Source organism: Nyctibius grandis, chromosome 13, assembly GCF_013368605.1.
Source record: "Nyctibius grandis isolate bNycGra1 chromosome 13, bNycGra1.pri, whole genome shotgun sequence".
NCBI lineage: Eukaryota > Metazoa > Chordata > Aves > Nyctibiiformes > Nyctibiidae > Nyctibius > Nyctibius grandis.
The window spans coordinates 2,320,056-2,339,313 of NC_090670.1; the positions used below are offsets into that span (position 1 = coordinate 2,320,056).

At 39.9% G+C, this 19,258-nt stretch overlaps 1 protein-coding gene across 9 annotated transcripts in view; it reads right to left on the bottom strand.

The window, feature by feature from the left end:
* Positions 1–837: 837 nt before the first annotated feature.
* Positions 838–19,258, bottom strand: part of HDX (highly divergent homeobox) — a 51,763-nt gene continuing 33,342 nt past the window's right edge. For all 9 annotated transcript variants that reach the window (XM_068411980.1, XM_068411978.1, XM_068411975.1 and 6 more), the window contains 5 exons: positions 17,269–17,476; positions 13,882–13,961; positions 10,901–10,984; positions 9,001–9,123; positions 838–8,005 (listed from right to left, as the gene is read on the bottom strand). In XM_068411980.1, coding sequence (XP_068268081.1) covers positions 7,880–8,005; positions 9,001–9,123; positions 10,901–10,984; positions 13,882–13,961; positions 17,269–17,476 — 621 coding nt within the window. In that variant the 3' untranslated portion in view covers positions 838–7,879. The remainder of the gene's footprint in view (positions 8,006–9,000; positions 9,124–10,900; positions 10,985–13,881; positions 13,962–17,268; positions 17,477–19,258) is intronic.

Genomic DNA, 19,258 nt, shown 5'->3' on the forward strand with positions numbered 1-19,258 from the left:
CTTTCCATAAAGTAATAGAATCACAGAATCACTGAGGTTGGAAGAGCCCTCAGGGATCATCGAGTCCAACCATTGCCCTGACACCACCATGGCAACCAGACCAGGGCACTAAGTGCCATGTCCAGTCTTTTCTTAAACCCCTCCAGAGATGGTGACTCCACCACCTCCCTGGGCAGCCCCTTCCAATGGCTAATGACCCTTGCTGAGAAGAAAATAATGAATTAAAGATATTCTTAACTCCTCCCACTAATCAGTCGATCTCTTACAGCATCCATCCCCCCCAGACCCCCACGGACGGGCACTGCAGCGCTGACCCCCCTCCCCGCACGGCCCCGCTCTATTCCAAACGAACAACAACTCGGTATGAGGAACTGCTGCAGTAAATACAGGGTCTCCCGGGTTCCTACAGAACTCCAGCGGGGTTATGTTGTTTTCCCCATCTTGTTTTTATAAACACAGGAACCCGTGGAAGCTGCCGAGATCTGTGTCAGTGAAAATGGAGCGTGTTCGTTTGGTGAAACCCCCGCGCTGATGGCAAACGCCGCCGCAGTCAGCACGAGGAGGGTACCGCTGGCCGCCAGCCCCCGGGGCCAGCTCACACGCCGCTGCCATAAACGCTTGTTACTGCCCCTGAATCCTGCCCCGGTCACCGGACAGGGGTTTGGGTCAGAAATGCCACTAAGCCACTGAAGATCTGGGGAAGCAGAGGGGGGAGGCGCCTGCGCTGAGCCCTGACCTTACCTCTCGCTCCTTCGACCAGGCCTGAATTTCTACAAGACAATAAGAAATACAGAAACTGAGAACTTCATATAGGAAAAGGAGTTCGTTAACCTTTATTTCATTGCTCCATAGCCCCAAACTTGACAGACGTAGAAAAATATCCTTGAGTCTGGTAGACAAATTTACCAACGCTAAATAGCCCTTTGCTCTGACCGTTTGGGCCGTTCGAGATACATTTGTACAAGCATTACTTCGATTTTTTTTTCAATGAAAGGTTTTGCTAATCTAGAAACAATAAACTACAGAGGAAAAACTTGACCTACCAAAGCATGCATATGAAGGTATCTGCCAAAAGTTAAAATAAAAACTTAAGAAAGCAAAACAACCTTGAGACGTACTGGGAGGAGAAAACAATTTAGAACAGTTTGAGGAAAAAATAATTAACTAAAGACAAGTCAAAGCAAATCTGTAAACTATCTGTGGATAAGTTAAAATATCTATGGCACAACTTTTCACAAAAAAAAATTAAGGCGAAGACCAACATTTGATATAAAAATAGCTGAGCAGGCTTCTAAAGAAGGAAATAAGCATTTCTCATGATGACTCAGTTGATACAAGATTATAAATACCCTTATATATACACAGAAAACACCCCTCAGTACAAAGGTACGGAATATTTCCCCAAGCATCCATCGTTCAAATATGCCAAGACCCTGCGTCCTGGACCATAGTGGAGGTACTTCAGTTTAAGATCTGTAGTAGTTTCTTTGCTACACGTACTGATGCAAATAAAAATGCAATCTAAATATTGATTTTCACAGAGAAACTCTGTAATACACTCAGGTTACAAAGCTTAACAACTGGGACCAGAAAGAAATGATACAAGGTTTAAGACCATCAGTTACCCTAGGTTTTGTAGGCTGAAGAAAACATCCGAGTCAGACAATAACGTTTAAACTTTCAGAATATTTTTTTTTTAAATCAAACTGGTATCTTTAGTGAAACTAAAGCAGAAATCATCATGGCAGAAGATTCATTATCTCTTCATAAATACAGCAGTTTGTTTGTTTGCCAAGATCACTTAGAAATACCACTATTATGGGCATTTTAATAAATTCCCAAGCCCACAAGTTATCAGTTTTGCAAGGAGTTAAACTGTAAACAATATTTGTATGGATGTATTTGACTAAATTTCAAAACTATGTAATCAATATATAGTAAGACATAAAGAGCAAATAAAATATATTTTAGAATTACATTAATATTTTAGGTGAAAATACCTTTGTAGATGCTAATATGATGTTCAGTGTATCTGTGCACATTATAAATAGGCATGTGTGTATTCTATACACTCAGTAATTCTAGAAATAATCATAGAAGTGATATAATTGCCATTGGAGAGACCAATTTTTCCCCAACACAATTCAGTGGATTTGCCAATGACTTTTTGAGCTGTATTTCACAAAATAGGAAGATAAAGTAGAAGCTCTTGTCTTCCAAGGCGTAGCAATTTTTTAGTTTATTACCATTTTCTTGACTAGAACCCCAGGCTCTGTGTTTGCCCCCTGGCTGCGATACCTCCATGTGCCTCGTTCCCTCCCTCCCCAGCCTGATGAGGCTCGTACGTTGTCAGCCATCCCCCGTGGGTTTCAGGGAGACAGATGCGATGGGGGAAGCTATAAGGACTCTTTTAAGATGAAACTTGACCACAAAACATGGCCCACGTGTACATTTGAACCTTAGCTTACTACCGATTCATTTTCATTTAACACTTGCCTACAAGCAAATCAAAATTGTTTCTACAAGGTCTTTATACATAGTTATGCAAAAAAACCAAATCAGTAGCTGAAACGAAAACATGAGGACATATTTATGATCCATTATGTCTCAGAAAATGTAAAATCCTTTTCATTACATCGCTGAGACTCATTATGTGACTGTTTTCTCTGATAAATTAATCTATGATGTATTGAGAACTGTTACAACAGTCATTTAGTACCAGAATAAAGGATAATACCCATTCCTGACAGTAGCTGTACCAAAACTAGCACAGCTAGCCCATTTACTACATCATCCTTCAGCTGCCATAGAAATATTTACTACCATTAACATATGCTAATCTTTTCTCCCTAATAACACATCTTTATTATTTCCTTGTCCATAGAATGTGTTTAAGACAAATACATAAAAATAGTACTAAAATAATAAAAAAAAATTAATGATGTCTCGCACTCAACTGAAAAACAAGCACAAAATTGAAGGATGCATGTTGGAAATAATTTATTGCCTATAAAACATTAAAAAAATGTTTAAGTTCACATTTTCTGTGTGGTTTTAAAGGTGGTGTCACGTTTCAGAGGTAGCGTGTGTAAAATGTCATACAGAATTTGAAAAGAATTATTGACTGAGTTCAGCAATACAGTAAAATGTTCACCAGAACCAAAGCACTGACCTGAAACCATTCTCCTTACAGGAACATTCTTAAGCGTCTCTTGTTATCGCAGAGGGTTGCTCCTTTGTTTAAACACAAGAACAACCACCACAAGCCCAAGGTTCTGCCCCATTTCTGTCTGCTGTCTTCTGACCAAAACATCAGCTGCTGCCTTTCAGAGACAAATGAATACTCCTTAGTCAGAATAAAACCCCATTCTGCCATGGAGAAAACCTGTTTTATAGCACCGCTTATTCTTTGTTTGCTCATCTCTTTGAAGATTTCAGATTTGGCCAAGCTGCTAAAATATTGAGTAGAGAAATGGAACACCACAAACCAGCTCCTGTTTTTTCTAATAGCTAGTTGGAGTCTTCTCACTAACCATCCTCTAACTTTGATCAGGCATCTCCCAACTGAGCAACTTACTCAACCGTATGATGGTTCGGGGCAGAAAAGGCAGAACCTGGAAATGCCACGTGAAGGTTGGGCAGCTGCCAGTCCTTCCAACACGTCCAGCAGCCTCGTAGCTCACTGGCTGACCTGAAGGAGCTGGGCAGCGGGACTGGAGGTAGTAAATCAAGCTTTTGGTTGTAACACGTTACGAATTCTTCATGTTTCAGAGATTCTGTGCTATTCCATTTATGCATATTATTGTCTTTCCTTACGCTATCAGTATCCTGAGACCAACAGTCAGCTACGACTAGAGTACCTGGGGAAAAGGTAGTGCTGGGCATTAGTTTCCTTTGAACATTCTGAATACAGTAGTGCAATAGCAACCCCAAAGCGGACAGCTGATGGACTTTAAGCAGTAATTTCCATTTCCACAATAAGGATGTTCACAATACTGTTGATTTCTCCTATCATTTCAACGATATAACCACAACAGTACACATAGCTGTTTGGTGAATGGACTTGATAAGCTGCTTCCAGGTTTAAGAAGATGAAGATATAATGGGTACGTTCCTTTTTGCACTCAGAGGACTGCAAAGCCCACAATCTGCTTGTCATTTTCAGACTTTTTATTGCCTTAGCGAAAAAGAAATACTTGGAAAGATTAAAGTGCAGTGCTGCTTCAAGAACCAAGCACTCAAGAAAATTGACACTTGTATGGTACATCTGTTCGTGTACTTTTAAATCTGCCACAAAGTCACCTATTAGAATATTTACTATTACTCACTCCTGTTAGACCTACAGACTTGACAGAAGCATCATCTGCAGGGAAATGAGAAGAGGCATAGCTTCAGGAAACAGCTTTCTTAAGTATAAGCAAGCTTGCTAGCATCAAAGCTTTGATTGCTCCCTGAGGAGCGAGCGGCCTCTCTCTGTTTTACAGTGTCTGTTCTGAACTACTTTCCCCACTCTGGTTTCTTCAGAACACCAGACTTCATCACTCGTGTTCAGACAGAGGCATTAGGAATAAACAACGCCAGGGAAGTCATCTTTCATGGACAAAGCAAATGAGAGCCTTTGCAGAAAGATGATAAAAATGTCGATACGTGGCACTTCTGCTGTGGCCATTATTCGAATTACAGAGCCAACCCCGGGCAACAGCCGGGGGGCTTATTCCTGTCATCGTAACATACCACCACATTAGCTCTGTCTGTCGTGGGAGGGCTACGCAACTGAGGAACTAGCACTTAATGGGGTCTTTCGTTGTGAACAGAGGAAATACGCACACACCAAACCCTAACGTGCCCTGGGCCCACAGAGCCATCCCTGTCGTCTTCCTTCATCTGAAGAACTTCCAGAATTTCATCTGGAAATGAGTACCCCAGTGGCTGGGTATCAGGGGGCCATGCCTGTCAGTAAGATGCTTGTCAGACAATTACTAAGATGAAGCTGGAAAGGAATAACCCCAACTCTCTCACTCTGTTCTAAGGTCCAGCTGAACAAGTTCCACGGACCGCGATGCAATCTCCTAACTCAGCATGTTATGTTGCCTGGTACAGACACAAGCAAATAAAAAAAACCCTAAATTATGAAGCACGTGTGCAGTGCTAGTCTGAAGTGCCATACCTGGATCTGTATTATCTTCACCCTCAAGGATGGTGAAGTGTTATGTTACACGACCTCATAAGCTGCTCTTCAGCCACTGGGCTGCAGAACTGCTGTTGCAGCAACGATTTAAAATACCAATACTGGTAATATAGTAGGAAGATTTTTGTTTTTACAGATGACAGGAAATAAACATCGATATTGAAAAAAAATGCAGAACAGCTGTACAGTATTATCTGACATAGCATTTTCTTAGACAGGAATATAATTTATAGTCTTTCTTCCTGAACATCCTGTAATATTGCCACGTGTTTCAGGGTAGGAGAACATGACTACTGCGCGATGGTTTGTCTTGTCACCCTACAGCAGAAAAGGGCCAAAGCGAAGCGTGCCCGCAGGGATGACGTGGGCACTCCCTGCAGCTGGTTTCACACGCACAGCCTAAAGAGGATTCCAGCCTCCTTGAGAAAAAGGACCTATAATTGCTTGAATCTGGTAGTACTTCATTCATTTAATTCCTTCGATTTGTTTGGCACATGAAATAAAAGCAAGACAGAGCAAAATATGAATCATCAATGAAAATTAGGTGGATGACTTAACGACCATGAAATCAAGAACTCTCATTAAGAGTAGCCTGCCTTTTGTCATGGGAATTTAAGTGGAAGCAGCAGGAAAATAGGGTCCAAATAGTGGCAAATCACAGTACTATTTTTTTTTTATTTCAGCAAAGCTCAGAGAAAACAAGAGGTTTCTTTGTCAGTGGCACAAATTTCCTATCCAGAAAGAACAGTAATAGAAAGCATTGTTAACCCAGTATAGAAAACCCTTTATAAATGGTTTTGTCAGAGTGAGCAGAATTACAGTTGAGCCCTATTGTACATTTGAAGGACCCTACTGTGATCTTTGCACACAAACCTTAATTAATTTTAGATTGCTGGTCATATCAACAGGCATGTAAAATACTGCTCCTCCTTTGAGGAAGGTGATAAGGACGCGTCTGCCAGCCAGGACGTGACATTTCAGCTCAGGCAGTGAAAGGATGAGTAACCTGCCTCTTACCTCCTGGTTACACAGAGTGCCTTCCCTCTCTCCTGGGATTCTACTCCGAGTTTTAATGCCTAAACTCAAACACAGGCCCAACAGCTCGCTTTCACAGGGCTACTCTGTAGAATAGATGGTAAGAGGTCATTTGGGAACTAAATGAACTATATAGCAGCCAGAACTGTGAATCTGGTTTGTTTTTTTTAAAACAGCTTTTAAAACTGCTACTATCCTTTATGCAGCTGGCATTTAACAATATTGTTCAAAGTTCCCCATGCCCAGACTGAGAAAAACCTAAAATCATGAGTTAATCCCAGTATTAAAGGAAAAGGAAAAAAAAAAAAGGTGTTATTTCCCCAACACACTGGATTTTCTGAGCTACACCTTGGACCTCACACTGAAAATAAAGGCATTACTTACTCTACTGCATGAATAAGGATTCACCAGAGTAAATCATTATTTGGCATAAAGTTGAAAGATCAGGCTTTTTACCAGACTGCAAAGGGATCTGTTTCAAAAATGCTTGCTGAGGAATATTCAGATTAGAAGTTATAGAGCATCACTGACACGGGCATGCACCTCCATGCCCTACTAAATTTATCTGAATGTGACTGCACGTCCATTTAATCAGATGAATAAAGGGATTCAATGTCAACAGCAACTGGGAAGGAAGAAATTCATTTCACTGCCTGCAACCAAGCTCACAGTTTAGAAACGGCACCTGACAGTTGCCAAATAATTCATCAGACAGGGCTACTTCCAAACCAGGTCACATTTAGAAGATCTGCAAAACTCAACTTCAAAACTCGAATACCTTTCAGGACACAATGACAGCTGTGGACTTATGACAGTGTCTTGATAAAATGGAGCACAGTTTGTGGAGAAATATATAACCGATACTTAAAACAAGAAAGGAAACTTTAGCATTCAGACTTTGACAAATCAAAACTGTAACGACGTTCATAAAACCCTAAATAGTGGTGTAAACATCTAGTCCCATTGCTACCGTGAGCCTGGCAGAAAGTCGTGTTCTGCAGCTATCAGGTTTCCCATATCCATCTAATTTGTTATGCTCCTTTACATTATTGACGATAATTCAAATTTTTCAGTTAGCCTTTCAAAGTATTTTCAGCTATTTTGGTCAGAAAATGGAAGATTCAACAATCTGAAGTCACGTAATGAACAACATTTCAGTTTAATTTCAGATTTTCAAAAGGGTTCCAGCACAACTCATAAAAAGCCTGTTATTCTATTTGGATCCCCAATTTTTAGTCTACCTACCTGAGCAAAAATGGGGAAAAAAATAATAAACAGGACTGGTGAGCAAGCAACTCTGAAGAATTACCTGTCTGTATAACAGGACATTTGTTTCCCATTCTTGGATCCCTGCTCAAAAAGACTTTGCTACAGAGCAAGAGTTATTCTGGGAAGTCCGAAGTTATCCTAATCAAGGCCAAACTGCTAAAAGTGAAACCTTTCCTCACACAGTTCTTTCATTTATCAAAAACCAAATTCAAAATTTCTTCACACCGCAAACTGTAGCCATGACATACTACAGCCATCCTTCGGGAAGGTCTGCTTCACCTTGGGCTTTCTTTTTTGGACTGAAGAACACTGGACAGCAAAAAGCTGTTCTCTCGAAACCTACACGTTACGCGGGGTTTCTTTTTTGTCAATTCAAAATAAAATAAATCACAAACTGTCTGAGGCATTTTTCTCTGATAAAGACGACAAGCTGAATGAGGTATCATCGGGCTCTGGGGATGCATGATTGAAATCCATTTCTTCTAGTTCAGGAGGTAAGTCTGAGAGCAGTGCCTGTAAGTAAAAGATATTACAATACAATATTAGGCACGTGGTTTATGTCAACATTAAATGTCTGTTAAACATGTAGCGAAAAAACTTTGTTGAGCTTTCTGGTCAGTGTTGGTATTGGATAGGTAAAAAGAAAAGTCCATATTGCTAGATATTGAAAGAAAAAATATTGTTGTAAGATGATATACCTTGTAACAACAATCCCAGAAGTGACTTAAGTTATTGTGGAAACAGCTCAAAACAATTTATTTTTCCAAAATATTTATTTTATTCATATATTTTTAACATGCAAAAGCTTTAACACATATATAACCATGCTTATACTGTGATCACATAGGTAGTAGAACTAGATGCTGCATACAAGATCATTACCGTTTCAGTGATTTATTGATTTATCTCAAAGATTTCCAGTTTACTTCTCTTTATATTCAGTTCACATGGGTTTAGGAAAAAAAATACGAAAAACAACCATAAGCCAAATTTATTTTGGATCTAAAAGCATTCTACGTTTCTTTCTTGCAAGTTACAGTTTCTATTTTTACACCCAAAAACCTGCAGATTGTAAAGGCAAAAGGAAAAAAATATAAGTAACACAATCTCCTAAATAAAGCACAGAATGTTACTCCTACAAGACATGATCCAGTGAACACTAAAAGAAGTGCCAGGTGTTAAACGCAGTGCAGAGGGACTGAAGAAGGCTGGCTTTTTTTTCCTAGATCTCACATTTTAGATCTTGCAACAGCCCAGTCCCAGTCCCCCAGTGTCCACTGGGGCTCTGGCTGTCCCTTTGTAACAGTCACACTTCTTTGTGTCATTGCTCCTGGAGATTGCAAGATCTTCCTTTTGTTTAAAGTTCAGCTTTCCTTTGTCTATAAGATGTTCAGCACAACACTGCCCGAATAATTTGAGCCTCTGGGCACTATGGAATAAAACCAAGGGAGTGACAGACCCCAAAATGACAAATACCACCTATTCTTAAACCCTACTGCAAGACTTACCTGCTGCTGTTCTTTATCATCTGATTTAATAGCAAGTATCAAACTCCGAGTAAATGTCTGTAGTTCAAAGTACTTCTGTTTGTGATTCTCCAGCTCGTTCTCAATGAATCTGACTTCTTCATTCTGTGGGGGAAAATGACATAAAGTTCTGGAATAACAAACAGCACTGCCTCACTTTAATTACACCTAAACATACTTGTGTTAAAACTAAATGTTTTTAGTGAAAAGGGGTAAAAATGTGTTTATTATGATTCCTGCCGAAACCAGAATTAAGTAAAGCCAAAAAATTCTACAATTGTAGAATTACCAAACAATGCAGAGAGACTTTGACTACGAACAGAGGTTTTTGATGAATGACCAGCAGTGTCACACTAAACCTGCAAAAGTGTACGCCCTTTAATTTCTCATTACCCTCCACAAGAGACACGTAACAGCAAATCATGTTACATGCAGACAAGGCATTTCAGAATTACTGACTATCGTTAAAGCATTAACAACTTGGGCCACAGTTTACATGAACCTTTTAAAAAAGCACCGCTTTTTATTTTATAGGATGACCTCTAAAAGAAAACCAAAGCCCAGGTGATCTTGCAAAGGCAGGCTGTGAGAAGGGAGAGCAACTAAATTCTGTTATTACAGCAGATTTGACACAAAGACCAGGGAGAACAACTTGAAAACTCCCCAAAGCTACCACAAGTTAAAATACAGCATCCTCTGGTGCAGCTGAGTTTGACAGGTATCATGAAGTGTCAGCTCACCAAGCTCCCCAAGATCTCCCAGCTTACAGATTAAATAGGAATAGATTTACAAAATGGAGAAATATCCATAATGAGCATGCTGTGGCTAAAAAGAAATTTTTCCAACCTTTACATAAATGTGTTAATGTACTTGCAAATCACTTAATATAAAAATAACAAACTTCTTAATTAAAAATTCAGATTTGATAAGTACTTCAGTTTATTCCAAATACCTCTTCTCCTTCAAACTTACCGACAGATTGGTATGCAAGATCAAAATGCTAAATCTGTTGATCAGTGTAGAGCTAAAATTAATTTTCTCTGTTTTTTTACCTTTGCAAGGATTACGTAACCTAAATAGTTCACTTCTCAAGATCAAAGTCAAAACATTGCTCACCATACTGTCTGAGATTATACCAGCTCTGAGAATGAGGGGGAAATATTTGGGCTTTCATAAGGAAATTAGCCGAACGCATTTCTTTCTAAGATGGAAGCTTAGAAGTTGCCTATTTAGCAACAGATTTTGCCCAGACAAAGAAGGAACTCAGATTTACACCGAAAACACATAGGCACAAAGACCAATCACTGATGTCAAGCAACACCCCCGGTTCTGTAGGGCATGCTGTCACAACAAGCCTTTCACTGTGGTGACAGGTGACATTAAGAAAAGGTCATTCCCTCTCCATACTCAGTCTCCACTGCCCTTACCAGGAAAACACTGCTTGAGGGAGTGATTTTTGTTCCGAAAAGATGAACAATTTATTATTTTGGTAATTGATTATCATTAGTAGAACGTATCTCTTTTCTAAGTAAAAAAAAAATCAGCTGCATACATAAAAACATGCTCAATATACAACACAGAACTGTGGCAACTCTCAGGAGAGCGGTAACACATGCATAACCTTCACCATTTGGCAGAAGAGAGCAGCCACCAGGTATCCAACTGCTTTTCCTCCCTCCCACTACTGCTCCCAGACATGTTCTGCACTACGCTGCGAGAACGACTTCTCAGATCCCCCCGTTTTATTAGAGAATTCCAGCTGTTACATCCCTTTGCAGGGATATCACGTCAAAGCGTGCCGCAGCACTCCAAAGAGCAAATGCCCGTCTGAGCTGTCCGTGGAGGACTATCCAGTTTAACATCTCACACGCTAATTACTCACCTTATAATCCAAAAGAGAACTCATTTGGTCCACTTCAGAATTACTTATCATATCACTTTCTTCATCATCTATAATTTCTATTTTCTGAAAGAGAAGTAAAACGGTTCATTCCAAATATTTGAATGTACAGATTAGACAAACAAACAACAATCCACATCTCAAACTGCCACCAGAGGATGAAGGTAACAGGACCTTTTGCCTGCTCATGAGCAATTCTGAACCGTGGAGCCCCCGTTAGATGGCAATCATGCACCTCAGCCACAGGATCCAGGGAGAAACCAAATTGAAACTGTCCGTACTCAGAGCTGCTGCCACGGAGACTCAGGCTGCGTACGGAGGAGGAGCTCTATGGCCCCACGCCTGTGGCAATCACTTGCACACTAGATCTCATCGCAGCCTGCAGAAGTCTGTGTTTTATTCTGTAAGCCTTTTGTTGAAACCTCCTGCAGGGCGAAGGAGGTTATGGAAGTTTATTCCTCTGGAGCAAAACAGACGTTATGGTAAGTGACAGGCAAGTCCTCACTGACCTGCTTCTTGCCTAAAACAAATGACGAGGTCTCCTTTGGCCTCCTTTGGCCATAGTGCAAGTCCCACGCCCTGAGCAGCAGAGGATGTTGATACAAAGGACAGTTCCAAAGGCACACACATGGACATTTCCACTTAATCCACAAAAATCCCTGGGACCTTTTTATACGGGGTTTCTAAAGGTATCTAAAGTACAACGTTAAAGGCCAACCTTAATGCTGTGTAGAACCCAGAAATACATTACAACCTTATCTCAAGTTTTAAAACATTCACTTTTACATTATTTACCACTTGCATGTTGTTTTCCTTCCCAGCAGAAAACCTTCTTATGTAAGCAAATGATGTTAAAAGGTTATTTCAATAGGAGAAAACACAAAGTTTACACATTTTTAGTGCACCTGTGAGTTTTTAATTATGATTCATATCTAAGCTCAATCTCAAACAGATGGAAAGAATTTGAATTAGATATGGTAAGAATGGCTTTTTTTACCAAGAACCCTGAAGGATGACTGCCCACCAGATGAAACCATAGATGTCACTGTATTTTTGAGAGGGAACCAGTAGTAGTATAAGAAGAGGGGTTTGGGGTTTGTTTGTTTGGGTTTTTTTTACTATTTTTCATTGTTTTGACAGTTGTACACATTTATGAGACTGTATATAATAAGTTAAAGCAATTTTACTATGTTTTTTAATATACTGTTTAATACAATGCAGGCAAGGGCCCACACTGACACAATACACTTTAATGGTTAGTTCTTGAGGTATTATTTTATAGGAGGTTTCTTCTCTGCAGCATGTGTGTGTCTTCTCTCTGCCTGCAGACCAGTCATCAGAAATTTCCTTCTAATCACCATGGAGAATCCCTCAAGAGAGGTTACAGTCCCTGACTAGCAGTACCCACCAAGCTCACAAGGATGTGTTGAAGGCAGGGAGGGTGACCCACATTTTCTGTGCTTCAGTGTCTGACAACCCAGCTGAAGTGATAACATTTCAAAGGCTTAATGTCACAAAGATCTGCTGCTGTATCATACCCTGAGTAACACTGTGATTCAAATATTTTTGTTTTTAGACTCAGCCTGAGCAAAGAGTCTCTAAATAAATGCCAAACATTCACATGTTCTTTCTTATAATTATACATTTTAAGATAGTGGGGGAAAGAACAGATTAGAATTTCAAATAAGAAAACCATATCTTTGGCAAGTCCAATGTATGTTAGTCCAATTTTAACTTCATACATTTTAAAAAATTATGTTACAGTGTTTTCAGAACAGAGTATGAAAAAAACGCTCCTCTTCCCCACCCCTCCATTATATCAAATTATATACTGCTGGAGCTCAGGGAGACTGGAGAACCAAGTCTCTCAGACATCATCTTTGCAAACCATTTACCTTTGTCATTTTGTATTCTGCATCTCCAGGGTAAACACATCAGCCTGAGACTCAGAGTGATTATATCTAAGGTCACAGCAGGCCGTTAAGGTAAACAGAAAGGAAAATGGCAGCTGTTTCTATTCAGGCAACCCCAGAAAATACAGCCGTGGGATTTCAGTTTATGCAAAACATGACTGTGTATCAACAGAAGACAGAAAACGTTCTCTCCTCTATAGATACGGAGAGGGAAGGGAATCTCTTGTTCGCTTTCCAGCTTCAGGTTGTGTGTGATTAATGCAACACAAATGTTCTCATCACGTTCTGAGCTACTGTCGCTTCATCTCTGACTGCAATAAGAGTGCAACTGGGAACTGGAATCATCACCTGCTCATTCTGCAGATAACTTTTAAGATAAAAATTACCCTACCACTTGGGGTCTTCTCTCCTCTTCCTCCTCTCCTTTCTTCTAATTTGAGAGAAGGCAGGCTAAACAAAGGGGATATATTGCATTATTTGCCATGGCTCCTCCCTCTGTCTTTCCTTCCTTGTCTCACTGCAGTCAATTAAAACCAGCAACAACAACTGTGTTTGACTCACTGGGACTGTAAGTGAGAAAACAAGAACCATCTAAATAACGCCCTGTCAAGGGTATGGGGATGAAGAGTACATACCCAGCCCGCTCTGATCTCACGTATTCAAGGTTAGCTATAGAGAGGAGGCACCAGAGAGACCTGACTTTCTTAAAGCTACAGAAAACCATTTTCCATTATTATTATGGGATTTTTTATTCTTACTGTTTTACTACACTAGGTACTTGGAGAGCAGTATCCAAGCACTGCGCTTTGCACTCTTCACTGGATTGTCGTAATACAGAAAAAGGTGTATAGCTTGATTTCTACTTAATGTACATAACACTATTGTTTTAGTATTTTTAGTACAGTTTCTTTTAGTGCTCAACCAATTAGGAAGGACTTCTAGCACTCTCAACTGAAGTTTTCACCTAGGGAAAAACACCAGTGTTGGACAATAACCTCACCAGTAGCAATTAAGGAGGTCATTTTAGTGGAAAAGAAAAGGTATACATACCACATTATCAGTAGATACTGGGTTCTGGTCATCATCTTTGTGACCAATTTCTTCATTTGGAAGAGCTTCATTTGTCTCTTCTGCAGAAATAAATTAGTTTTTCAGATTTCATTCAGATTTTATGCTGAAGAAACATTAATAGTCTTTACCACTAAATATGTCACATCTGCTAGATACAAAAGCAAAGTCATATTATCCACGTCTATTCATAAAAAATACTGTATGTCTTATTAAAAGACATCATATCACAAGTATTTCAGGGCAAAGTCACGCCAATTGCTACCTGAAACGACAGTAAAACTACCAGTTACTCTCTTGCAACATATCAAAACCTTCCTATTTTTCGGTTCAGGTTGGAGTATTCAAAAGTAATGAAGAGCTTCACATCAGAGGTGCACAGAACTTTTTTTTAAATTGAAATAAACTACTATAGAAAATCCTGCATGCCCTGAAATTATAGGGTACATATCAGAATCCCACCTCCTCCTTGTAGAGAACCAAAACCTGATTAAGCAGATTATTTCATTCTTGTATGGCAAATGCTTATTCCTAGTGAATCTAGTGAACCTCTTATGTATATGCAAAGTACACACTAGAAAACAGAGCAAATCTTATCCTTAAATTTCAACCACAAGCACTAGATGATTCTATCAGCCCTGACTACAGCCACCATGAAAACACAAGAAAGATAAGCTTATTCATCCCTACGATTAAGTATGTTTCTCAGATTTACTTTAATTTTCCACACTAATATAGTGTTAAGAAAATGGTTGATAGAAACAGCAAATGGGGAAATAAAACACAGAGGCAAGACGGCTATGATAAAAGATTGTCATTAACAGCTAGGCTATTAATTGGACATACACTGCTTCCAAGTGCCAGTAAAATTACAGAGCTCTGCAGAGGGCAGAGCTTGCATTGAAAGGGTCAAACAGTCCAGCTATCGCCCTAAAGAGGAGAGGGGGCACGGGGGGGGAGTGAAGGGGCAGCAGATGTTCGTGTGGCAGACAAAGAGAGGGCAGATAACGATGCAGGGGTGTATCACTTCCACACAAACACAGGAGTAACAGGATTTAACTGGAAATTACCAACACTTGCAAAGACAGGATAATATTTATGCCAGGCCACACAGAGACAGTTATTGTTTTAAATAACTTTTCTACAGAAAAATATCTCTCAACTGAGCAAATTTTATTTGAAGTTGTTTCAAATAAATTTAATCTGCCACCGGCCACAACTTCAGAGGAAAATTTCTGCTAGTAGCAAAAGCAAATGGGTCCACATGGGAGAACCGTAAAGCAGGGAGCAATATACGACCCCATCGTTAAGACTCAGAGGAACGAAGGTCATTGAAGATGCACCTCAGGGACTCTGGAACAGTCTAAAGCCCCAGTCACTCGGTAACCCTGACAGTCACCACTTGGACTCAACAGTCGAACGAAGCAACTCCCTACAGCACTTTCAACTCTTTAAATATTCATCCTCAACTAATATAAACTGGCACAGCTATAGTGGCCTCCACAGAGCTGTGTTCATTTACACAAAGTATGGATTCAATTAACATCCGTTTAAAAATAAGGCATTATGAGAACTTTAATACTTGATTTTGCATCAGAGTACAGCTTTTTTTTTAAAAAATATTTACACACTACATTTTAAAAGCAAGTGCCATCAACACTGTAACACTTTCACTCTAATTAGGTGACTAAAAATATCTTCTTCCTGTCTTTGAGGGTGGTTTGTCGTTGTTGTGTTTTTGGGTTTTTTTTATAAATTTGGACCAAAAGTTATAGTTCTCAAACATTAAAACAATCACATATCTGTGACTGAATAGTACACGATTATTGGTGAAAGTATTTTCCAGGAAGTTCACAATAAGCTGAGCTGCAGCAGTGAAACCTACTCCTTTGTACTGGAGAAATGAATAGAAATAATTCTTCTGGTGGAATAAAGGAATGAAAGCGGGATTCCTGAGTGCTGTGGAAATCCTGTAGTTTTCTTGCATTTCCTTAAGCTTTGACTCTAATAATCTACTCATAGTCTTACAGCCTTATCTTGTTTTACGAAAGCCTCATTCAATGAATGTGGTGTTATTCCTCATTTTAAGCTACAGAGAATTCAGACTCTTCCCCTGTCACCTTTTTCTTTCAAGCAGATCTGACTAAATCCGTTCCTTCCACACCTCAGGCAAATCAAGGACTCTTAGATTCTGCGTCTCACTTGGCTTTCAATCACTTGACCCATTTCTTTATCATCTTATTCTCTTTACAGTAGAATATGACAAAGCTATCACAAATTCATTCCCAGCAGTTCACCATTTTTCTAGTTCTTCCCTTTAAATCGTTCACACAAAATGACAAGATCAAGTCTGGCATATTAAGCTGCAATAGCATGCACCAGATCAGACTTTCTTTTAGTTTAGAGAGCAAAGGCTCTATTGATCTCTTCTAATCAGAAGCACTGGGAGCAATTAGTTGAGCTTGTGAAGCTAGTGAATGTGCCAAGCAGCAGTTCATCTGCCCTAGGCCCCCAGTGCTAACGTACAAGAGGGAAAGGGAGAGATCAATTTACTGTGGTCATGCGGTTCTGGGAGGTGGAGTAAAAGGGAATTAAGTTCGAGACACTTATCCCTCAAGATCATGCAATTTACTGCGAACACATGGGCACCCTGTAGGTGCAGCTCTAAGGCTTTGAGTAGTCCCCTGCTACCGACTTTGATCTTTTCTGTTGGTTTGTATTTGCTTGTCAGAGACCATACACACACTGCAGACAGCTTAACGGCCCAAGTTCTGCTGTACTCCGACCGACATACTGCGAAGCCCTTTCAGTTCAAGACCAAGTCTGAGCTAAAATATCTTCTGAATGTATCTCATCAGTGTGAGTTTAATATCAGGAAAACTGTACCTACGTAGCTCTGGTCAGCTCAAAGCAGACAGGTTCACAGGCATCAGTGCTTGTTTGGATGAGAATTGTTGGTGTGATTCAGGCTGATAGGAACGGATATTCATGCTGGCTATGCAGAGCTGGCCAGCTAACAGAGAGCATGTTTTAAAACCTGGCTTCCTGGGGAAGTGAGACCTACACATTTGTACTGTCTGTCCACCTCTCAGTTGCACCAGCAAATTGTGAACTTGACATTTAACTTTGGATGAATCTGGCAGAAACAGAGGTCTTACGAGAAAAGGTTTCTGCAAGCTTTGCTACAACAGAACCAACAAAATTCATATAGAAGTAGAAGAAACAGCACCTTCAGTATGGCCAGGGTAGGTAACTTGTGACTTCGACACTCTTTCAGACGTTTTTGAATGTGTACGACAGAGAATCCAAAGCATGCACACTGCACAAAATCAAAAATATAGGCACAGTAGTAACTGCATTTTCAAATACCTTGTGAGCTTCCTTCAGATAAGCAGATTGATACTTCATCATTCCTATCATTATCATCCCCCACTTCAGTAGCAGTTTCCTCTCCTGGATTAAGTGCTGATTTAGAAACAAATTCAGATTGATCAGAGAAATCAGCAGGACCTCCTCTAGGGGGTGGGACCTCAATCCCCATTAAACGATATTTCCGTCTTCGATTCCCAATCCAAGTCTTGTAAGAGAAATAAACATGAATGATATCAGAAACTATAACAAAAGCAACAGGCCCACAACCAAGTGAAATTAGCACATCTGTATGACAGGAACAAGACTGTAGCCAGCAATTCAAGGGAGGTGACTCTTCCCCCGTGTTTGACCCTCATGAGGCTGTTTCCTGGAACACTGTGTCAAGGCTCAGTCCTCCAATACAAGGGAAAGGGGAAGGTGCACAGCAAAAGGAAGAGAAGCAACAGTCACAAGTTGCATCAAGGGAAGCTCTGACTTAAGAAAAGCTCTGAATTAAGAAAAAATTAAGAAAAAAGAAAAAAAAATGCTTTACAGTGAGGCACTGGAAGTTTGTCCACAGGAGTCTTGGCATCTCCAACCTTGGAGGTACTCAGCATTTTACTAGACAACATCCTGAGAAACCTGACCTAACCCTGAAGTCCATCCCACTCTAAATAAAGAGCAGGACTAGGTGACCTTGTAAGGTCTCTCCCCACCTAAATTATTCAGTGAATTTAACAGAAGATCTTTGATCCAGGTTCTCCCACTCTGCAACTTCCACAAGGGGACTAAAGCATCCAGTGACCCAAACGGCCCACCCGTTCTAGGATTTCCTACAGCACAGAAGAAATTGTCCAAGGTGGAAGCTCTACATCACTCCACTTTGATGACAGAACATAACTTGGCACAATTAAGTTCACAGCAGTATTATCCTTCAGTCCTCTTTGGTTGGAAGACAAGTCTTTAAGAAACATTGCTTGCAGTAAGGTATATAGGAGCATACTGTAAACAGTGGTGGGAGATGAAACAGGTCCAGGACCAAGGAACTTGTAAACCCGTTCATGATCAGATGGGTGTGGATGCTTTAAGTTCATTTTACATCCAGAAAACTGACAGTCTCAAAAAAGAAAAAAAACCCCCACATTCAAAATTCTCCAAGTGGCTCTGTATAACTGTTAATTAACTTGCCTTCTCTGATAAAGAAAAGCCTACACTAAAAATTATTAAAAACTCAAAATAGAGTTTAACATGATGTACTAAGAATTGTCTGCAATTCTTCACCTCTTTACTCTCTCCCTTCCTTTGCATTAATCAGGCTTTTGACTTCTCATCCAATTTCAATTCTACTGAGCAGCTCTTGTACCCAGACACTTTGTTCCATCCAAGTCCACTAGCATCCAAAATTCCTTCTCAGAGCCAGGAATCAATTCCTCTGCCAACTGCTAACTTCCAGTCGTCTTGACCTGGCTCTCCTCCCCCTTCCACACCACCTAAACCACAGTAGCAGCAGCACTGACAGCACTAGTGGGACCATCCTCATTGTTCCAGGACCTGACCACACGCTGGCCCAGGAAGGATCATGGTCTATGTCCCAACAGAGCTCACCAAACACATTCAAATATTATAGGATTTTTTTCTTCAAAGATATACTAAACAACATTACTCTGGCCTTATTTCAGACATACCTGCACTATATTCCTCTTCCCCACCACACTTTAACTACAGTTCTGATAAATAGCATGAAAAAGTTTAGTAAAAAAGTTTTTGCTTATAATACCTTGATTATCAAATAGAAAAATTAAGAAATATTAACAGCAGTCCCAGCTATTAAAGATAGCTTCATGCTGTGACAGCTTTGAACAAAAAAATATGTTTTTAAAGCTGAATCTCTTTAACTAGCTAAAAGATGACATGCTTAACACTATTTTTGGCAAATCATTTTTGTTGGGTGATATTTGCTTTCCCAGATCACCAATTTTCCTCTTTGAAGAACACAAAACAGACACAC